The following is an 18943-nucleotide window of genomic DNA, read 5'->3' as shown; positions in this document are numbered from 1 at the left end:
TGAGATCATGATGTTTGGGATTCATGACATTAAAAGGCTAATATATATGCTGGGATTTCACTAGTGCTGATAAGGAAAAGCAGAAATAAATCCAAGCTTAAGTAAATTCCACACGGGTCCTGTTTTACTTGTCATAGTAGTTATCTGAAAATGTGACCTGAGGCAAAGTGCTCTGCCAGCCTTGAAGATGAATACAATCCGGTACCAAATTGACAGCTTCACACATTAGATCGAATTCACTTGAAATAACCTGTTCAGAACTTTAGAAAGTTAATGACTTAGGGTTTCAGAGGCTTTAATGATCTAGGGACCTATGTTTAATGATGAGAGGCTTACAGGCATGGTGGCGGGCGCTTGTAGTCACAGCTACTCGGAGAGGCTGAGGCAGGAGAATGGCGTGAACCCGGGAGGTGGAGCTTGCAGTGAGCGGAGATCGCGCCACTGCACTACAGCCTGGGCGACAGAGCGAGACCCCGTCTCAAAAAAAAAAAAATGATAAGAGGCTTCATCCTCAACTAGTATCAGAGTTGAGGAGGCTGTGAGGCAGAAAGCATCTGCCTCTATCCCCTTGCTTCTCCATTTGAACCAGGGATTCCTTCACATTTACCATGCTCACAACCCCAACACCAATGGCTATTTACCAAATAGCTCAGAGCTTACAATTGCTTTTGAATACCATCCTCCGTGCCCTGGTTTTGCACCTAATATGTAAAATTTATATAACTTAGGAGTTTTGCTTTAACAGTGTTAGTTTTAGTGAAAATGCATAAGGATTAAAATATTATGGGATATATGAGAGAATTGGAGAATTGATATCATACACTGTGAAAGTGAGAGTAGGCAGTAAGCCCCTACAAGAGCGAACTTTTTCTGGGAACTTCCTCTCTGCCTCTGTTGGTGTGACAAGAGAGGATGGACTTGGGAGGAGACTAGAGAAATATAACATTAGAACTTTTCTGAAATCTTCTCTGAGACAAAGTTGGGGTCACAGAGCCTGCAGATTGAATGTAGGTAATGAGATCTCTTGTTACAGCAAGTCAGATTGATCTCTGTCTTCCCAAAGTCAGCTTGAAACCTAAAGAAGCCAACACTGCTGGGGTTGGGAGTGTTATTGCTAACAGAGGGAAAGGCTTACTGGGTAACCCAATTACTACTCTATTCTACGGCTTCCTGACTCCTTCCCTGTAAGATTAATTCACAAGGAGAACAAGTTGGTTAAAAAGGAGACCATTCCAAGAGGCCATCAGGTAGTTCATGTCCTTTACATGTATGCACTGGATGGCAAAAGCAACAGGGTAAGAATGTGAACGGAAGAAATGAACACTACACAATCATGTTTACTTGCAAGTAAAGCAAGGAGGAGGTTGTTCAGTCAACTAAGCACTGTAATAAATATTGCTGAGAATGATGGTGATAAATAAGAGCTGTTTTGAAGTTTATAATGAAGGATTGATTTATACCGTCCACGGAGGAAAGGAAGGATTCATTGTGAATCCCCTACTTTCACATAATGAGGTAGAATGCAGTAGCCTTCGGTTCAGAAATTCTAGGTTCAAGTCCTAGCCCCATGACTTTGGGCTAAGCTCTAGTTTCCCTTTCATAAAATAACAATAACAATACTTGTTACGTATCTCACACAGTTTTTGCCAGGATCAAAGATGTGATAATGGATCCCCCCAAGTTATTATAAACCATGAAAGCACTATGCAAATATATATGTGTGTGTGTATATACAATAAATATATAATATATATGTTTATTTTTATTATTTTTTGAGACAGGGTTGTGCTCTGTTGTCCAGGCTGGAGTGCAGTGGTGTGATCATGGCTTACTGTAGGCTTGACCTTCTGGGCTTCAGTGATCCTCCCACCTCAGCCTCCTGAGTAGCTTGGACTATAGGCTCATACTACCATGCCTGGCTAATTTTTAAATTTTTTGTAGAGATGGGTTTTCACTATATTGCCCAGGCTACAAATATATTTTGAAAAGAGATTAATCCTCTGCTCATCTAACCCAAAATGTGATGATAAATAATAAAAATAATGTTTAAAAATAGGAATTATACTGAAATAAATCATTTTATCAATTTGTTTCTTCATGCAATTTGGGGAACTAACTACACACTCCTCTTTTTTTTTTTTTTTTTTTTTTTGAGATGGAGTCTCGCTCTGTCACCCAGGCTGGAGTGCAGTGGCGCCATCTCGGCTCACTGCAAGCCCCGCCTCCCGGGTTCACGCCATTCTCTTGCCTCAGCCTCTCCGAGTAGCTGGGACTACAGGCGCCCGCCACCACGCCTGGCTAATTTTTTTGTATTTTTAGTAGAGACGGGGTTTCACCGTGGTCTCGATCTGCTGACCTCGTGATCCGCCCGCCTCGGCCTCCCAAAGTGCTGGGATTACAAGCGTGAGCCACTGCGCCCGGCCACACTCCTCTTAAAGTGATTAGTAGCCAAGAAATCATTTTGAAAACAGAGATTACTAGAAACAGCCCTGCTTCTCTTACACAGCCAGTGTTTATTTTTCCTATGGCCATTGTGAACCTTGTAACTGTTTATTTCCTCCTTTGCTTAGACACTAGAAGCTCAAAGCCAAATCTGTAATCCACGTCTACAGAATCTTACAGCATATAATTTGTGAACAATTTTTAGTTCTAATGTTTTTGCTTTTCCTTTGCCTCTGCTTCTTTTTATTTTTATTATTTATTTATTTATTTATTTTTCGAGACAGAGTCTTGCTCTGTCACCCAGGCTGGAGTACAGTGGTACGATTTCAGCTCACTGCAACCTCCTCCTCCTAGGTTCAAGCAGTTCTTCTGCCTCAGCCTCCCAAGTAGCTGGGACTACAGGCTCCTGCTACCATGCCTGGCTGATTTTTTGTATTTTTAGTAGAGACAGGGTTTCACCACGTTGGTCAGGCTGGTCTCGAACTCCTGACCTCAAGTGATCCACCCGCCTTGGCCTCCCAAAGTGCTAGGATTACAGGCGTGAGCCACTCCACCCAGCTAGCCTGTTTCTTATTTATCCATTTTATCTTGTTGTATACATTTCTGAAACTCAGTTTAAAAAGGTTTTTGAACACGTGGAAAAGAACAAATCAAGCCTTCAAGCGGGAAGGTCTGGCATTAGCTATCTGAGATGATAGAAGGTGAATACTTCAGATAATAATGAATTTTTTTCACAGTTGTATGATTTAAAAGCACCAAAAAGGAAAAGTGGTTTCAGGTACCTGGACGTATCTGCCCTACAGGTAAGCAGGTAGGTCAACAATAACCCAAGAGACGCGCAAACAGAATTACCCACTGTGCTGATTGAAACTGAACTAAAGGTGTGATGTCTGAAAATGTCAGCTGAGGTTGATAAAAATTCTTATTTCAAAACAACAAAACAAAATAGCTGAAACATTAGCCCCAGAACTCACTTAGGTGATTTGAGATCACGATGAATAATTTTATGGAGGTGCAAATAATTCATTCCACTTGCAATTCCTGTGGACCAGTCTACTAGCAATCGAGGCGTGATCTTCCTGCCAGCTCGCAAGACCTCGTAGAGTTGTCCATGGGCACAGTATTCCATGATAATACAATAACATGGGGCCTGAGTACAAACACCCCTTCCAAGAAAACACAAACATGTACATCAATACACACATACATGTATACATATGTATAAAGAATATTTAATAAAAACCAATTCTATACCCAAATTATTTTAAAAAAGTGTATAGATAATAGTTCCTGATTCTCAAATTAGCATTGAAACTTCTCTAGTCTACAGGTTTCTCTGTGATGCACATAGACAATTTTTGTTTGTTTTGTTCACTCTGGCTATCTATATGCTGTGCTGTGTCTGGTGCCTTTTCTGTGGGACCCTTCCATTCCGGGACAAAGAACACACTTTTCTGAAGTTTGTGCAGGCTGGATACTGTGTTGTTTTAGATCATTAAGAATAATTTGGGAGGCCAAGGCGGGTGGATCACAAGGTCAGGAGTTCAAGACCAGCCTGGCCAGGATGGTGAAACCCCGTCTCTACTAAATACACAAAAAAATTAGCCGGGCATGGTGGTGCGCACCTGTAGTCCCGGCTACTCAGGAGACTGAGGCAGAGAACTGCTTGAACCCGGGAGGTGGAGGTTGCAGTGAGCCGAGATTGCACCACTGCACTCTAGCCTGGGAAACAGAGTTAGACTCCGTCTCAAAAATAAAAAATAATAATAATTTGGCCAGGCCACGGTGGCTCACACTTGTAATCCCAGCACTTTGGGAGGCCAAGGCGGATGGATCACCAAGGTCAGGAGTTCGAGACCAGCCTGGCCAACATAGTGAAACCACGTCTCTACTAAAAATACAAAAATTAGTTGGGCATAGTAGTGCACACCTGTAATGCCAACTACTCGGGAGGCTGAGGCAGGAGAATCGCTTGAGCCTGGGAGAAGGAGGTTCCAGTGAGCCAAGATCGCACCACTGCACTCCATCCTGGGTGACGGAGTGAGACTCTGTTCAAAAAAAAAAAAAAAAAGAAAAAAAGGAATAATTTAAAATTCCTTCCTTTTAAAGTTTTAGAGGGTTTTACGAGTATACAGAAAGATAATTCAGACCAAATACTTCTACTTTTAATATTATTTGCTGAATTTTAAATTACTCAAATTAAAAATAACTAACAAGACTGAGGACCCAAAGATGACTCATTTTTCCATCTTACATGATCTTTGTAAAACATTTCTTTTTTTTTTTCATGTCAGACAGGTAATGTGCTGATGTCATAACAAGGTTGGAGGGAGGCACATCTCACCCATGAGTGGGAACACCCAGTCATGCTTATGAATCACAAAAGAATATGAAAAACAATATACAACTTTTTTTTTTTAAGACAGAGTCTCGCTCTGTCATCCAGGCTGGAGTGCAGTGGTGCAACCTCTGCCTCCCAGGCTCAAGTGATTCTCCTGCCTCAGCCTCCCAAGTAGCTGGGATTACAGGTGTGCACCACCATGCCAGGCTAATTTTTTTTTTTTTTTGAGACGGAGTCACTCTGTCACCTAGGCTGGAGTGCAGTGGCATGACCTTGGCTCACCACAACCTCCACCTCCCGGGTTCAAGCAATTCTCCTGTCTCAGCCTCCCGGGTAGCTGGGACTACAGGTGCCCACCACCACGCCCAGCTAATTTTTGTATTTTTAGTAGAGACAGGGTTTCACCATATTGGTCAGGCTGGTCTTGAACTCCTGACCTCAGGTGATCCGCCTGCCTCAGCCTCCCAAAGTGCTGGGATTACAGGCTTGAGCCACTGCTTCCGGCCACTAATTTTTTTTTATTTTTAGTAGAGATGGGGTTTCATCATGTTGCCCAGGCTGCTCTCGAACTCGTGTACTCAAGTGATCCACCCATCTTGGCCTCCCAAAGTGCTGGGATTACAGGCGTGAGCTACTGCATCCAGCCTATACAACATATTATATATCTATTAGCCTTTATTTCCATCAATTCCTACATCATCCATGAAAACCTTTTCCGATTATTCCAGTCCAAAAAGATCTTTCTCTTCCCTAAATTCCTATGATATACAACAGCCACTAGTTCTTTATATGCAATTTTTCTCTCCGCATACAGCTTATAGGCTCCTTGAAGGGAAAGGTCTTCAAGTTCTTTTCTCTCTACCTCAAGGCCTAGAGGTTCACAGCAAGTCTTTAACAAATGTTTGTTAACTTCACCTCAACCTTCTTGACTAAAAAAGCCTTCAAATAACATGTGCAGAGGCCTGGAAGAGGAGGAAAGAGACTAACATGAAAGAACTTCTATTTTTCAAGGACATTTCCATGTTTATTTGTCTTATTTAATCTGCCCCAAATTACTGTAAGATAAATATTACCTTTTCCATTTTTACAAGTAAGGCTCAGAGTGAGAAAGTGACTTATCCTAATCACAACTAGATCATACAACTAGTAAGTGACAGAGCTGAGATTCAAACTCAGTCTGCCTAATTTGAAAGTCCATGCCCACTCCACTCTGTACAATACTGCCTCCCTTTTAGCTTTTTAACTTCTGTTTAGACAAGCACATTGGGAATTCCTGTGTTAACACCATTATCTCATAAAAGAGGGAATGATCATAGTAACTCTACTTCTGTTTTGTTCTCAAGATGAGAAGAAAAATTACTATATGTAATTCTTTGTGTCTTATCGCTTGTGGGTATACATGCCTTCCCTTGAAACTTTCTAGAGAAGTTAGCAGAGTATCTGTAAGACAGCCAGTTAAAGTCTTCAGCCAGCTACCAACCCATGCCCTATCTCTTCAGCTGCTGTAAGTGATGAAAGAATTTAGAGGTCATGGCTTACGGCACTGATCATATGAAGGTGGTGATGATCTTATAACAATAGCAGGTTATGAAGAAGTATAATTATTCTTCATTTTCCCCTGCCCTGATGTGCCTGTCAAATGCCACAAAGCTACTTCTATTACTCTCCTATCACTTTCTAGGCTACAAAGAATTCTTATCTTGACTTTTAATAATTCTTTTTCAAGTTCCGGTTATATGTCTCTTAGGAAAGCTTGGTGAACCCAAGTGTCTGGCAGCTACAAACAAATGATTAATTATCATTACAGAGAACTAATAAATATGGCAGGTATAATGTAATATGCTTAAGTATATCAACGTAATCATTTTTGAAGGTACTCAGCCTCCTATTTGACTATGTTTTAACTTGTTCCACATAGAAACGGTCTAACAGTGATGTTACGCACCTTTTATTTCTCTTGACTGACGAACGAGGAGCAATCATTCCATCATCCCTGTACTATGACAAAGTCTCTTAGTAGCTATAAATAACAGCTCTATAATCACTTCTAATTGCTGCCTTTTCTTCCCCTTGGCACTGAATTCCATTAGGAACAGTCAGGTTGAGTTTTCTTAAAAGATTAACAAAAAAATTGGATGCAAAAAGAATACAGCATTCTTATCTTGTACTTCCCCTTCTGTGTGTGGTTTTTATTAACTTCGAAAGAAGCTGTAAGCACAGAAATCAGTATCCAGAGAGATGTACTAAAATCTAATCATTCCCTCGTATATCTTGCAGACGGTCCTGAATGGGATTCATTGGCCAAGCAACACATGGCACAGATGGCTGCAAACATAACACTGCACAATGCCCAAGAGCATGGTGTAATGGGCCAGGAACACAGTCTCACTATTGTTTTCCATGTAGAGGTAAATACTATTCAAGTATCTTCAGCCTAAAGAGTTGGGCACTAGCAGGGCAATGCTGAAAACTGCATATGCAGGTAGGAGAGTCAGAAGGGTGAGGTGGGAAAAAGACAGGAAGAAAGAGAAAGAAGCAAAAGAAAGGAAGTAAAAATAAAGCTTCTCACAACACCATCCTATTAGGACACATTTCTACTTTCAGTGACCCAGGGTACCCTGCTGGAAAGCCCTCTTACCTGCAACACACAGCCTAATTCACTTCAAGAGGCCAAAAGGCCATACTCATCTACGGAACATTCTGTGTCTCAAACCCAGCATCCTAGTGATCTAAGTTTAAAAGCTTTTGACTGTTCCTTCCATTTAGGAGGATGTAGCATACTGGAAGTGAAGATGGTCTCAATGTAGTAAAATGAAGGAAAGAAAGAAGAGGGTCTCTGTTTGTCTGTCTGCTTGAAATAATCTCCCCATTGTCTTTTGAAATTTATCCTCTTTGGAAAGATGACAATTGGTCTCTGCAGCATTTCATTTTAGTCACACATCCTCCTGGCCCTACTAGGTCAACCAAGGATAGAATTAACTGCAGCAATTGAAGCTTTCTCCCATGGCCTCTGCATGAATGTCCCTTCCCCAAGGAAATGAATCCAAGCACTTCTTTCTGTCTCTTGGTATCCTGGTTGAATGCTTCTCTTTTTTTCACACGTATTTCCCTTTCCATAAGGGGTCTTGTTTGGGAATCAAAACTCAACCTCAGTACTCATTTAAACCCATTCTACAAAACTTGTACCCAAGATTTACCTTCCTTACTTTGTGGATGTGATCCCAATTAAGACTTATCACATGACATTTTTAGCTTTATAATCAGAGTTTTATCAAGGAAGGATCCATTCTAAGGCTGGGAGAAGTTCCTCCTAGTTTAGGAGGGGGATTTGTAAGTTATTCCACTTTTAGCTGTAGCCTCATTGGTCATACTATTTTCCAGGAATGCAAAATACATATCAAATATCTCACAAAGCTCCAGTTTCTAAATTTTCATCCTACCTAAAGATACTTGTCCTGTTCTTCACCTTCTTTCCTCTAAAGCCACTTACCATTTATTTGTTTAAGCCTAGGGCAACATTAAAAGGCTAGCAAGGGAGAGAACTCAAGGGAAAGATTCAGGCAGAAGAGATCATATCTATTTAGAGCTCAGCACTTCTACCCTTTAAACTTTGACTCTCCTCCTTCTGTTAGGGATCCCAGTCAATATTATGAAAAGAATCATCTAGGCTAGAAAGATATGTTCACAGACTCTTGACAATAATCACTTTGTGAAATGAATATAACATATCACTTACTATCAATAACTCAACAATCATTGGGTTAAGAAAGCTGAATGTTTGACATTGCTTGGAAGGGGATCTAGGAAAACCAGAGGCTATACTGTAAAGGTATCTGCTATTACAAGTTAATGTTTAAGAAGGGATGCTAACAGAACCTAATACAAAATATGTATCTACTACACAAGGATTGATTGTTCTTTGATCACTTCAGATGTTACCTTTGTCTCTTTCTTTCTTTCTTTTCCTTCCTTCCTACATTCCTTTTTTTTCAGGGTCTCTGTCACCTAGGCTGGAGGGCAGTAGCATGAACATGGCTCAACACAGCCTCAACCTCCTGGGTTCAAGCAATCCCCCTGCCTCAGCCTCTTGTAGGTAGGACTACAGACCTGTGCTACCACATTCAGCTAATTAAAAAAAAATTTTTTATAGACAGGGTCCCACTATGTTGTCCAGGCTGGTCTCAGACTCCTGGGCTCAAGTGATCTGCCTGTCTTGGCCTCCCAAAGGGCTGGGATTACAGACATGAGCCACCGCGCCCGGCCAACTTTGTTTTCTTAAGTGAATCTTAGGCTGCTCAGGTGATATTGAAGTAACCTCTGTCATCCCATTGATAAATGAGGTTGATGCAGCAGATGTGACTCCTTGGCAGGAACCCACATTTTCCCTTCCTGCCCCATGTGCATGCCCCTTCCATGTAGCACATACTTCAGCAAAATGAACCACTGGATTATAAGATGCCTGAGGACACAACTCCAATTTAATAGTTCCTTGATACCCTCCCAAAGCACCTAGCACAGCGCTAAGTCTAGAGAATGCTTTTGAGATATCTCTAAAAGCAGAAACTTGTGTGTATACATTGGGGGAAAGAAAATAGGTCTACTTCTTAAAAAAAAAAAAAAAAAAGCCTTGACCTACTTGAATGCGATGATGTTAGGGTGCTTCAACTTCCTCAAATGCTTGATATCCGTCTCATTCTGTTCTCTCACTTTCTTGATGGCCACCTCTTCCGCTCGGAACTTGCCCAAGAAGACAGCTCCTTGGGCTCCACTACCCAGCCACTGCAGCTCTGAGATCTCCTCAAATGGCACTTCCCAAGTATCTAGGCACACAAGCAAGAAATAAGCTTGAAGAGATCTCAGAAGGGACCACTCTACAAGCCCATTCTGAAGGTACCAACTTCATTGTCACCCAGGATGACCCTTAACCTCTGTCTCCCGCCAAAAGATAGAACCTTCCTATGTACCTTGGAACTATAGATCAAATATTCATACACATTAGTTTGTATCAATTTTTAACCACTGAAATAAAGCACAGCAGAAGCCTCCAATATACCTTCCTCCAAACAAAACATATCCTACTACTCCTGCAGTCCTACCTCCTCACCTTAAGCTTGCATGTCAGTCAATTTACCCATCTGCTTCTATGCAACTATCCCTACCCCATCACCCACTATAGGTGTTATTTTATTCCTCTTTGAATTTCTAGTGCAGATGCTCAGTGAATCTTTGCTAATGAATTTTTTGTTTTTTTGAGACTGAGTCTTGCTCTGTCACCCAGGCTGGAGTGCAATGGCGTGATCTTGGCTCACTGCAACCCTCTGCCTCCGGGGTTCAAGGGATTCTCCTGCCTCAGCCTCCCAAGTAGCTGGGATTACAGGCACCCGCCACCATGCCTGGCTAATTTTTGTATTTTTAAGTAGAGACGGGGTTTTACTATGTTGGTCAGGCTGGTCTCAAACTCCTGGCCTCAGGTGATCCACCTGCCTTGGCCTCCCAAAGTGCTGGGATTACAGGTGTGAGCCACTGCACTGCGCCACTAATGAATTTTTAATGATACTCTCCTAAGAACTTCATTATGCATACTACTTACATTAATATTTACCTTTTATTGAGTACTTACTATATACCATACACTAGCATAGTACTTTACATATATCATATGTTCAATCCTTACAACAACCCTACAAGTATGGCCTTATTATAGTTATTTAAAGATGAAACAAACTAAGGCATAAGGTGGTTAAGTAAATTCTCCTAAAATCATATATCTGATAAGTGGTAGAACTGGGCCTAGAATCCCAGGATTGGCCAATTTTAGGAAGAGTGCTTTTTCTCCTATATGACATTGCCTCTCATAAGTCATTGAGAGGGCCATTAGTCATTGGTCATGATATGCTTACTCATATAGCTGCAGTATTTTCACGTTTCTCTTTTCCTTAGAGTTTGAATATTTTTTTGCACCAGAAATGTAAGAAGGGTCATTTCTAAGTGGTGGCATTATTAGTGCTTCATATTTCTTTATTGTTTTCTGTCTTAAAAATTATTTTTACCATAAGCCTATGTCACTTTTATAATGAATAAAATGCTATTTTAAATAAAGCACTTCAAAACTTCAATCAATATGTGCTTTAATCTCATGAAACTTTTAAAGAAAGGAATGTAATCCATTGAGCCTTCTCCTTTCCCCCTCCTTACCAGGATATTATCACAGGTAAGAAACAAATATCAAAGAGCTAAGAGCCCCACGGAGTAAGAAAAATGATGACAGTGTGAAAGGTCATGAGACATTCTCCTCAGATCACTCCATGCAGAACATGGAACAAAGTAGTGTTGAGTTAGCTTCAAAGATACTCTGGTCTTGAAAGCAAATCAACTCCAACTCACCGTCCACTGCATTGATGAAACAAGAGCAGAAAGGGTTTATCTGCCTCTAGAAGTGAGCTACACTTCCCTCTTCTCTAATTTTCTCTACCTTAAGAGAAAAGAAATTCTGTAGATTCTTAATAAAATGTTTTCTTGTTACAATTGCTAAAACTTAACCTTCAAAATATAACTACGTAGAGCAAAAAATATATAAAATGAGGGTGGTTTATGCCGTGGACCTTCATCCCGTTCTCCTGATATGAGCAGTATTAAAGGTTTCCACTCTACTGAAATTGAATAAATGCTAGATAAAAGCAAATCTCTCTCAAATACAAACAGCTGACAAATTTAAAAATCACCCAAGGAACACGTGATACCAAGTGAGATTTGGGAGGAAACAGCAAGTGATAGCGTTGGCTTTTTTAACTATCTTCAGGGTTTCTATAGAGGACAAGTATTAATAAGTGGCTCATGAAATCTCACTTTCACCTCCATGGCCTCATACATGCAGCACACGTGGTACACAGATATCGATGGCATATTGTAAGATAATTTTCCTCATTAGGGGTCCAGTGACAAATTAAAAACAGTGTCATTGGCCAGGCGTGGTGGCTCACGCCTGTAATCCAGCACTTTGGGAGGCTGAGGCAGGGTAGATCATGAGGTCAGGAGTTCGAGACCAGCCTGGCCAATATGGTGAAACCCCGTCTCTATTAAAAATACAAAAAAAATTAGCCGGGCATGGTGGTGCACGCCTGTAATCCCAGCTACTCAGGAGGCTGAGGCAGGAGAATTGCTTGAACCCGGGAGGCAGAGGTTGCAGGGAGCTGAGATCGCGCCACTGCCCTCCAGCCTGGGTGACAGAGCGAGACTCCGTCTCAAAACAACAACAAACAAACAAAAACAAAAACAAAAAAACCCCAGCGTCATTTTGACCATTCTGGGGGCTGAATAAAGTATTATTACTGGACTCTGGGGTAAGAACATAACTGAGCAGTACGTCTTTGAACAAGCCCAAATTACCCTAATTTTTAATAAAATAACTACTAAAATTAGACTAATGTTTGGCTGTCTCTTTTACCCTATTTACTGAATCTTTAGTTACTGTTAAACATTGGAAACATTAGAAAAAGATCAGAAAAGTCAAAAAAACACACATTTTATGTGAAAGCTCATCCCACACCCACTTGCCATCTTCCCTCCTAGTTTTTGTTCATGTTTACACCTATGTAAAAATGGCAGGTGATGTCCAATTTTTTCTACTTTTTCACATATCATGTATCCTTCATGTAGTTCCTACTTTTATTATAAGTTCTAATAGTTGTTCTGTACCCTCTTACCTTTTCTGAGTAAGTATATCCCCAGATTCAATTCCTAGGTTAAAGAGGACAGTTTCCTGGCTCCAGGAATACATACATTCCAAATTCTATCCAAAAGGATTTTGATAGTTTTTGCTCACAATAGCAATGTATGAACATGTTGGCAGCAAGAGTTATCAATTATTTTTTGGTTCTATTTTAATTAGGTATAAAATAGTGTTTTATAACTTTGCATTAGTTTAACTGCTTTGTATGAATTCTCAAAACCCCTTTGTTCGTTTATCTATTAGCCTTCCATAGTTTGCATAACTTGAAGAAACTCCTTCCATATTTCTTTGATACAAATGAGAATATTTTTATAAGCCTTTTTCTTTTTCTTTTGTTATTTTTGAACAAAGTAGTCTATATCATTGTCTATTATTTCCTTTGTAATTTCTTCCACTGCCTAGTCTATCTTCTAAAAGTTATCTATAGTTCATTTTTAAAAATTAAATCTTTACATTCATCTGAAACTTATTTTGGTGTATGGTATGAGGACAGATATACATTATTTTTTTCCACATTGTTATTTAATGATTCCCAAATAATTTGTTAAAAAATCCTTTCTTTTCATATTGCTTTAGGATACTTACATTGTAGCTCACTATATTTTTTAGAAATAATGCCTATTACTTAGTATTTTTATAAGATGATAAACAGATTAATTACTAAAATACAAATACATTTGGCACTCAAATACAAAGTATTCCGAGTATTGCAATAAAAAATAAAATTATCCTCTACCAACCTCTACCTCATGCCTGTGCTATTCAACTATGTTCAGCCAAGTCTTGATTATCCATAGAAAAATAAAGTGGATAGCACTGGTAATAAAAGAACACAGATTGTAAAATAAAGAAAGTAATGCTTCAACAATGTTTCTATCCATCTTTTTACTGAAACTAATTATCAGAAGTAAAATCGATTGATATGAATTTATAAAGCACTCTTTGCCCAGTCTCAAAGTCCCTGTCAATAACGAGCAGAGAGCTCAGAAATGGGAAAATGGCAGAAAAAAGGAAATTGGTGATAAGGATGCACAACATTAAGGGCCTAGATAATTGATGAGCGAGATAACTAATCTCATAATAATGAAGAACTGACTATACTCTCTCTAGGGTTAGTCCCGAATTTTCGTTGCTTTTATGTCTGTCCCACTGACACTCTTCCCCAGCGTTTATCTTCTCTTTTATCTTCACAGTGACTATGATCTTAATTCCAATATCCACCAGAATCCTTAGGACTGAGAAAAAGACACATGCCCACCCACTTTAAGGCAACAGTTCTCATTTGTTTATTCAGACATGGCCATGACAGTACTTGCTTTGAGACTGGAAACTATTTGACAATAAAAGATTTAAATTGCGTGCTACTTTACTTGGGCTCACTATCAATATACTCAAAGGGAGGTGAGGACATCATTAAAATTTTTTAAAAATCCAGTGACAGTTCCTCATAAGTACCAAATGTAGGAACACATCTGTGACATGTGTTATCCTTTGGTTGACTGCAATGCAGGATTGAAGATTAGCTCCCTGATCCCAGACCTGACAAGGAAATTTGCTAGTTTCTGGCTAGCGAAACTCTTTCATGGTGCACAGCAACACCAGCCCTCAGTAGGATATCCTGCAATCTGCTGAAAGGCTAGGCACCTGCTGTGCCTGTGTCAAGAATCTTAAGCTGACCAGGCCTGTTTCTTATTTATTTCTGAAATAAACCTTTTTGAAAGTCACATAATCAGTTGGAAAACAAATTAAATACCAGTTTACAGAATAATAACAAAAAATTTTAAAACCTCCTTTTGACAAACATATGGGATGGGTGTATCACCCCTCATTCTGAGTCCAAACCTCAATGATGCACTTGGATCCTGAGATCTTCAAATTATCACCAAAAGTAAGTCTAAGACTGGGCAAGCAGAGACCCTAAAAACCAAATGTAGTCGATCACTTATGCAGCTATCAGTAGGTTTTGTGTCCAACCAAAGAACAGGGAACTTTTAAAAAATAACAAATTAGGGCCAGGCAAGGTGGCGCATGCCTATAATCCCAGCACTTTGGGAGGCCGAGGCAGGTGGATCACCTGAGGTCAGGAGTTCAAGACCAGCCTGGCCAACATGGTGAAACCCTGTCTCTACTAAAAATACAAAAATTAGCCAGGCGTGGTGGCACGCGCCTGTAATCACAGCTACTCGGCAGGCTGAGGCAGGAGAATCGCTTGAACCCAGAAGGCAGAGGTTGCAGTGAGCCAAGATCACACTCCTTGCACTCCAGCCTGGGTGACAGAGCAAGACTCCATCTCAAAAAAAAAAAAAAGAAAAAAAAAAAAAGCAATTAGAAATGGTTATCTCTGGATTGTGGAAAGACAGGTGATTTTTATTTTCTTCTTTATTTTATTTTCCTGCTTATATTTATTTCCAATGTAAAACATAATAATGCTGTTAGCAAGAAGCAACTAATTTCCTTTAAAACCTTGAAATCATGGGGGCCAGGGGGTAGAGGGAAAATGAAAGCAGAATGTGTCGCGTGTCGGAGTATGTATGAAAGAGAGAGCGAGAGAGATACACATACATAAAACCAGGGACCGAAGAAGACTTTTTGCATGGAGCAAGAATAGATGATATGGTTGACAAATCCTGAAAAGGACCTGGAAGTGATAGATATACCAGTAAATCCCAATATACTTATGGAAAACAGGTATAGAGGGAGGAGTTGGTATTTGGTTTAAGGAATGTATTGCAGAAACAGGGGAAATAAAATGCATGAGAAAAGTGGATAATGGTAACTGAAGTCTACTGGCTGTTGTGGAAAAGCTGTCAACAGTCTTGACTAAAAGAGATGAACAGACTTTTAGGGGAGGGTCCCAGAGTCTAAAATTCAGTTATAAAATAAATAGAATCTCATTTTTGGTCCATATTTTCCCTTTCCAGAATTTCTTGATGAGAGAACTCATAAAAATTTAATCATTTACATAAGGCCACAAAGATATGTATCAAAAGTCTTAAAACAACACATCTTTTGAACTCAACTATTCCTCTCCTAGGAATTTATGCCAAGGACTAATCAAACATATATGCAAAAGTAAAGGAGTAGACAAATGGTCATTGCAGTATGGCTTATAATAACTAAAAATGTAAACAGATTAATGCTGAGCAATAGGGGATTGCTTAAAAATATTGGCACATTCACATCATTTAATGTTATGTAGCCATTAAAAATGATGCTGAAGAATTATACTTAAGACATGGAAAATGTTCACAATATGAAGTGAAAAAATATTACAAAACAATATGTGATATGGTTTGGCTCTGTGTCCCCACCCAAATCTCATCTCGAATTGTAATTCCCACATGTCAGGGGAGGGGTCTGGTGGGAGGTGATTGGATCATGGGGCGGATTTCCCCCTTGCTGTTCTGGTGATAGTGACTGAGTTCTCACGAGATATGGTTGTTTGAAAATGTGTGGCACTTCCCCCTTCTCTCTCTCCTGCTCTGCCATGGTAAGACCTTCTTGCTTCCCCTTCGCCTTCTGCCACGATCCTAAGTTTCCTGAGGTTTCCTAGCCATGCTTCCTGTTAAGCCTGCCGAACTGTGGGTCCATTAAACCTCTTTTCTTCATAAATTACCCAGTCTCAGGTAGTTCTTTATAGCAGTGTGAACACGGATTAATACAGTATGACTCCATTTTTTAAAAGTATGCACACACATACACAAATAGACTAACCTAATATATAATGAAAACATTAATGGTTATTCTCAGGAGATGGAGGATCATAGATTATTTTAAAGTTTTTTTGGAACTTACCTGTATTTTCCAAATTTCATACATATATTACTTTTGTTATCAGAAAAAAGTTACTTTGAAGAATATTAATGAGGTTATACATGATCATGTCCTTTGCAAGGACATGGATGGAGCCAGAGGCCATTGCCCTAGCAAACTAATGCAAGAACAGAAAACCAAATATCACATGTTCTCACTTACAAGCAGGAGCTAAATGATGACAAAACATAGACACAAAGAGGGGAATGACAGACACTGGGGCCTACGTGAGGGTGGAGTGTGGGGGGAGAAAGAGGATCAGATAAAATAACTGTTGGGTACTGAGTGATGAAATAATCTGTACAGTAAATCCCCATGACACAAGTTTACCTATATAACAAACCTGCACACGTACCCCTGAACCTAAAATAAAAGTTTAAAAAAATGAGGTTATAAAGAACACCAGGGCTTCAAAAGTATAATATTAATATTTGAATTAGAATATGTGAATATATTGTTACACAATGATGGGAGTTAAAAACTTAATTTTTTTTTTTTTGAGGCAGAGTCTCACTCTATCACCCAGGCTGGAATGCAGTGGCACGATCTTGGCTCACTGCAACCTCTGCTGGGTTTAAGCAATTCTTGTGTCTCAGCCTCCCAAGTAGCTGGGACTATAGGTGTATGCCACCACGCCTGGCTAATTTTTGTATTTTTAATAGAGATGGGGTTTCACCATGTTGGCCAAGCTGGTCTTGAACTCCTGACCTCAGGTGATCCGCTCCCCTCAGCCTCCCAAAGTGCTGTGATTACAGGCGTGAGCCACCACGCCCAACAAAACTTCCTTTTTTTAAAAAGCTGTGGGACCTAGAAATAATAACGCTTCTCAAGATTGGTTAGATATTTTGTCATTTCCTCAAAATGTAAGCTTTCTATGCCTTTATTGTAAGAAAATAACTCCTTTTTACTATAATCTAAGTTTTACTGTAATCTAAGTCCTGCAATCTTCAGGGCCATTACCATGTGGCTTCTGTCTGGTTTTAAATTGGCCCAGCAGCCATCAGATTTTTTTGATTGTATAAGCTATCAGTAAACTTTTTAAAATTTATTTTTATTTATCCATTAATTAATAATTTTAGAGAAACAGTCTCCCTCTGTTACCCAGGCTGAAGTGCAGTGGCACCATCATAGCTCACTGTAGCCTCAAACTCCTGGGCTCAAGCGATCCTCCTTCCTCAGCTTCCCAAAGTGCTGAGATTACAGGTGTGAGCCACTGCACCTGGCAAAAAATTTTAAATATGTAGCCACTGCATGATTTCTTTATGTATTATATATCTGCACAGCTATATTAAAATATGAGATATATCTGAAAATGTGTGAAAATAGAAATTTTAAATGATGAGATAAACAGGATCTCTAATATTTTCTTCTTATAATCCCATGGATTGTTTTATATGTACTGTACTTTGGACGCCACTAGACTGGATGACCACAAAAGATGGGCTACGACCCAAAAAGGCCCACCAAATGTGAATCTCTTCCCTTCAGCCGGTCTACTGGAAACTGAAATGAGGTATTCATCTGTCACTAGTTCTTTAATTTGCCCAAAGGTCACAGGTTATCCAGCTAATGGTGGTAACGGTGGTGGTGATGGTGTGTTTACACAAGAAATATCTTCCAAGTCCATACTCTAGCTTACCTTGCTGCTGCAATTTGTAATCAGTGGAATATGCCTTCCCAATGATATTCCAAACAGGCCTTAAGCATCCAAATAGTCCTTCAAGAAACCCACCACTGCCACTGCCTGACCTGCTGAACTGAATCTTTATGTCTTCAGTTCCGCTCGTGCTCTCTCCGTCCACCGTGTTGCTGTTCCCCTGAGACACCGTCATCTCTGATTCATCGTGTTCCCTTAGCTGAAGAACGCTGTTCTCAAACTGGTCCCTGGAATCCTCACTTACGCTTGTCAACACTGTTGTGGTGACGGGGCTGTGCGCGCTCTCGATTAGCTCTGTTCGTACCATCCCCTTTTCCTGCTGGTCCTCGAGGAGCTTGGGAGAAGGGTGGTTCCCCATAGCTGCGAGCTCATCTTGTAGTCCATTGAAGGTTTTGCTTTCACTGAAGGGTAAGTGTGGAGAAGAGGAGCAGCTCAGGTGCTCCTGAAAGTTGGCCATTGTGCCATGAGTATAACCAAAGTCCTGAGATGACACTCAGAGGATTTTTGGGACAGAGTTTTGACTTAAGAGAGGGCTCCAAAACCTGAGAAAAACAGGAGGGAGATATGAGATCATCCTTTCTTTAGTACGCACACTACGACACTTCTGTTTGCATTAAAAAAAACTGAAACAATGGGGATTGGTTAACCTGTGGGTTAGTCCATGTGATGGAAATGAGTGCAGCAATGAAAAATTATGCTGTGGAAGAGTATTTGTGAACACGGCAAAATATCCATGACACATTAATATAAAAAACAGGTTAGAACAATATGTACAACATTAACTTAGAAATTTATTTAAAAGGACATACATACAAGAAAAAAGACTTGAAGGAAAAAATCCAAGGAATTAACAATAGTTAATTTTAGGTGGTTAGACTTGGGAGAGGTTTATATTGTTGTGATTTTCAAGGTATTCTAAGCATTCTGTATTAATGTCTATTATCTTTTTTTTTTTTTTTTT

The 18943-nt window shown here is 39.9% G+C and overlaps 1 protein-coding gene and 1 non-coding gene across 8 annotated transcripts in view; both read right to left on the bottom strand.

The window, feature by feature from the left end:
• The window catches only part of MAP3K13 (mitogen-activated protein kinase kinase kinase 13), a 200647-nt gene that overhangs the window by 34467 nt on the left and 147237 nt on the right, over positions 1-18943 (bottom strand). For all 7 annotated transcript variants that reach the window (XM_058426161.1, XM_058426162.1, XM_058426164.1 and 4 more), the window contains 3 exons: positions 17965-18524; positions 9420-9603; positions 3417-3608 (listed from right to left, as the gene is read on the bottom strand). In XM_058426161.1, coding sequence (XP_058282144.1) covers positions 3417-3608; positions 9420-9603; positions 17965-18439 — 851 coding nt within the window. In that variant the 5' untranslated portion in view covers positions 18440-18524. The remainder of the gene's footprint in view (positions 1-3416; positions 3609-9419; positions 9604-17964; positions 18525-18943) is intronic.
• On the bottom strand, positions 4731-4831 carry LOC116481360 (small nucleolar RNA U13). The gene has a single exon (XR_004251523.1). It is a non-coding gene; the product is annotated as a small nucleolar RNA U13 (small nucleolar RNA).

Source organism: Hylobates moloch, unplaced genomic scaffold (genome assembly GCF_009828535.3).
Source record: "Hylobates moloch isolate HMO894 unplaced genomic scaffold, HMol_V3 SCAFFOLD_13, whole genome shotgun sequence".
Lineage (NCBI taxonomy): Eukaryota > Metazoa > Chordata > Mammalia > Primates > Hylobatidae > Hylobates > Hylobates moloch.
Note: the sequence above shows the minus strand (reverse complement) of the source record. Positions and strands in the feature narration are given on the sequence as shown.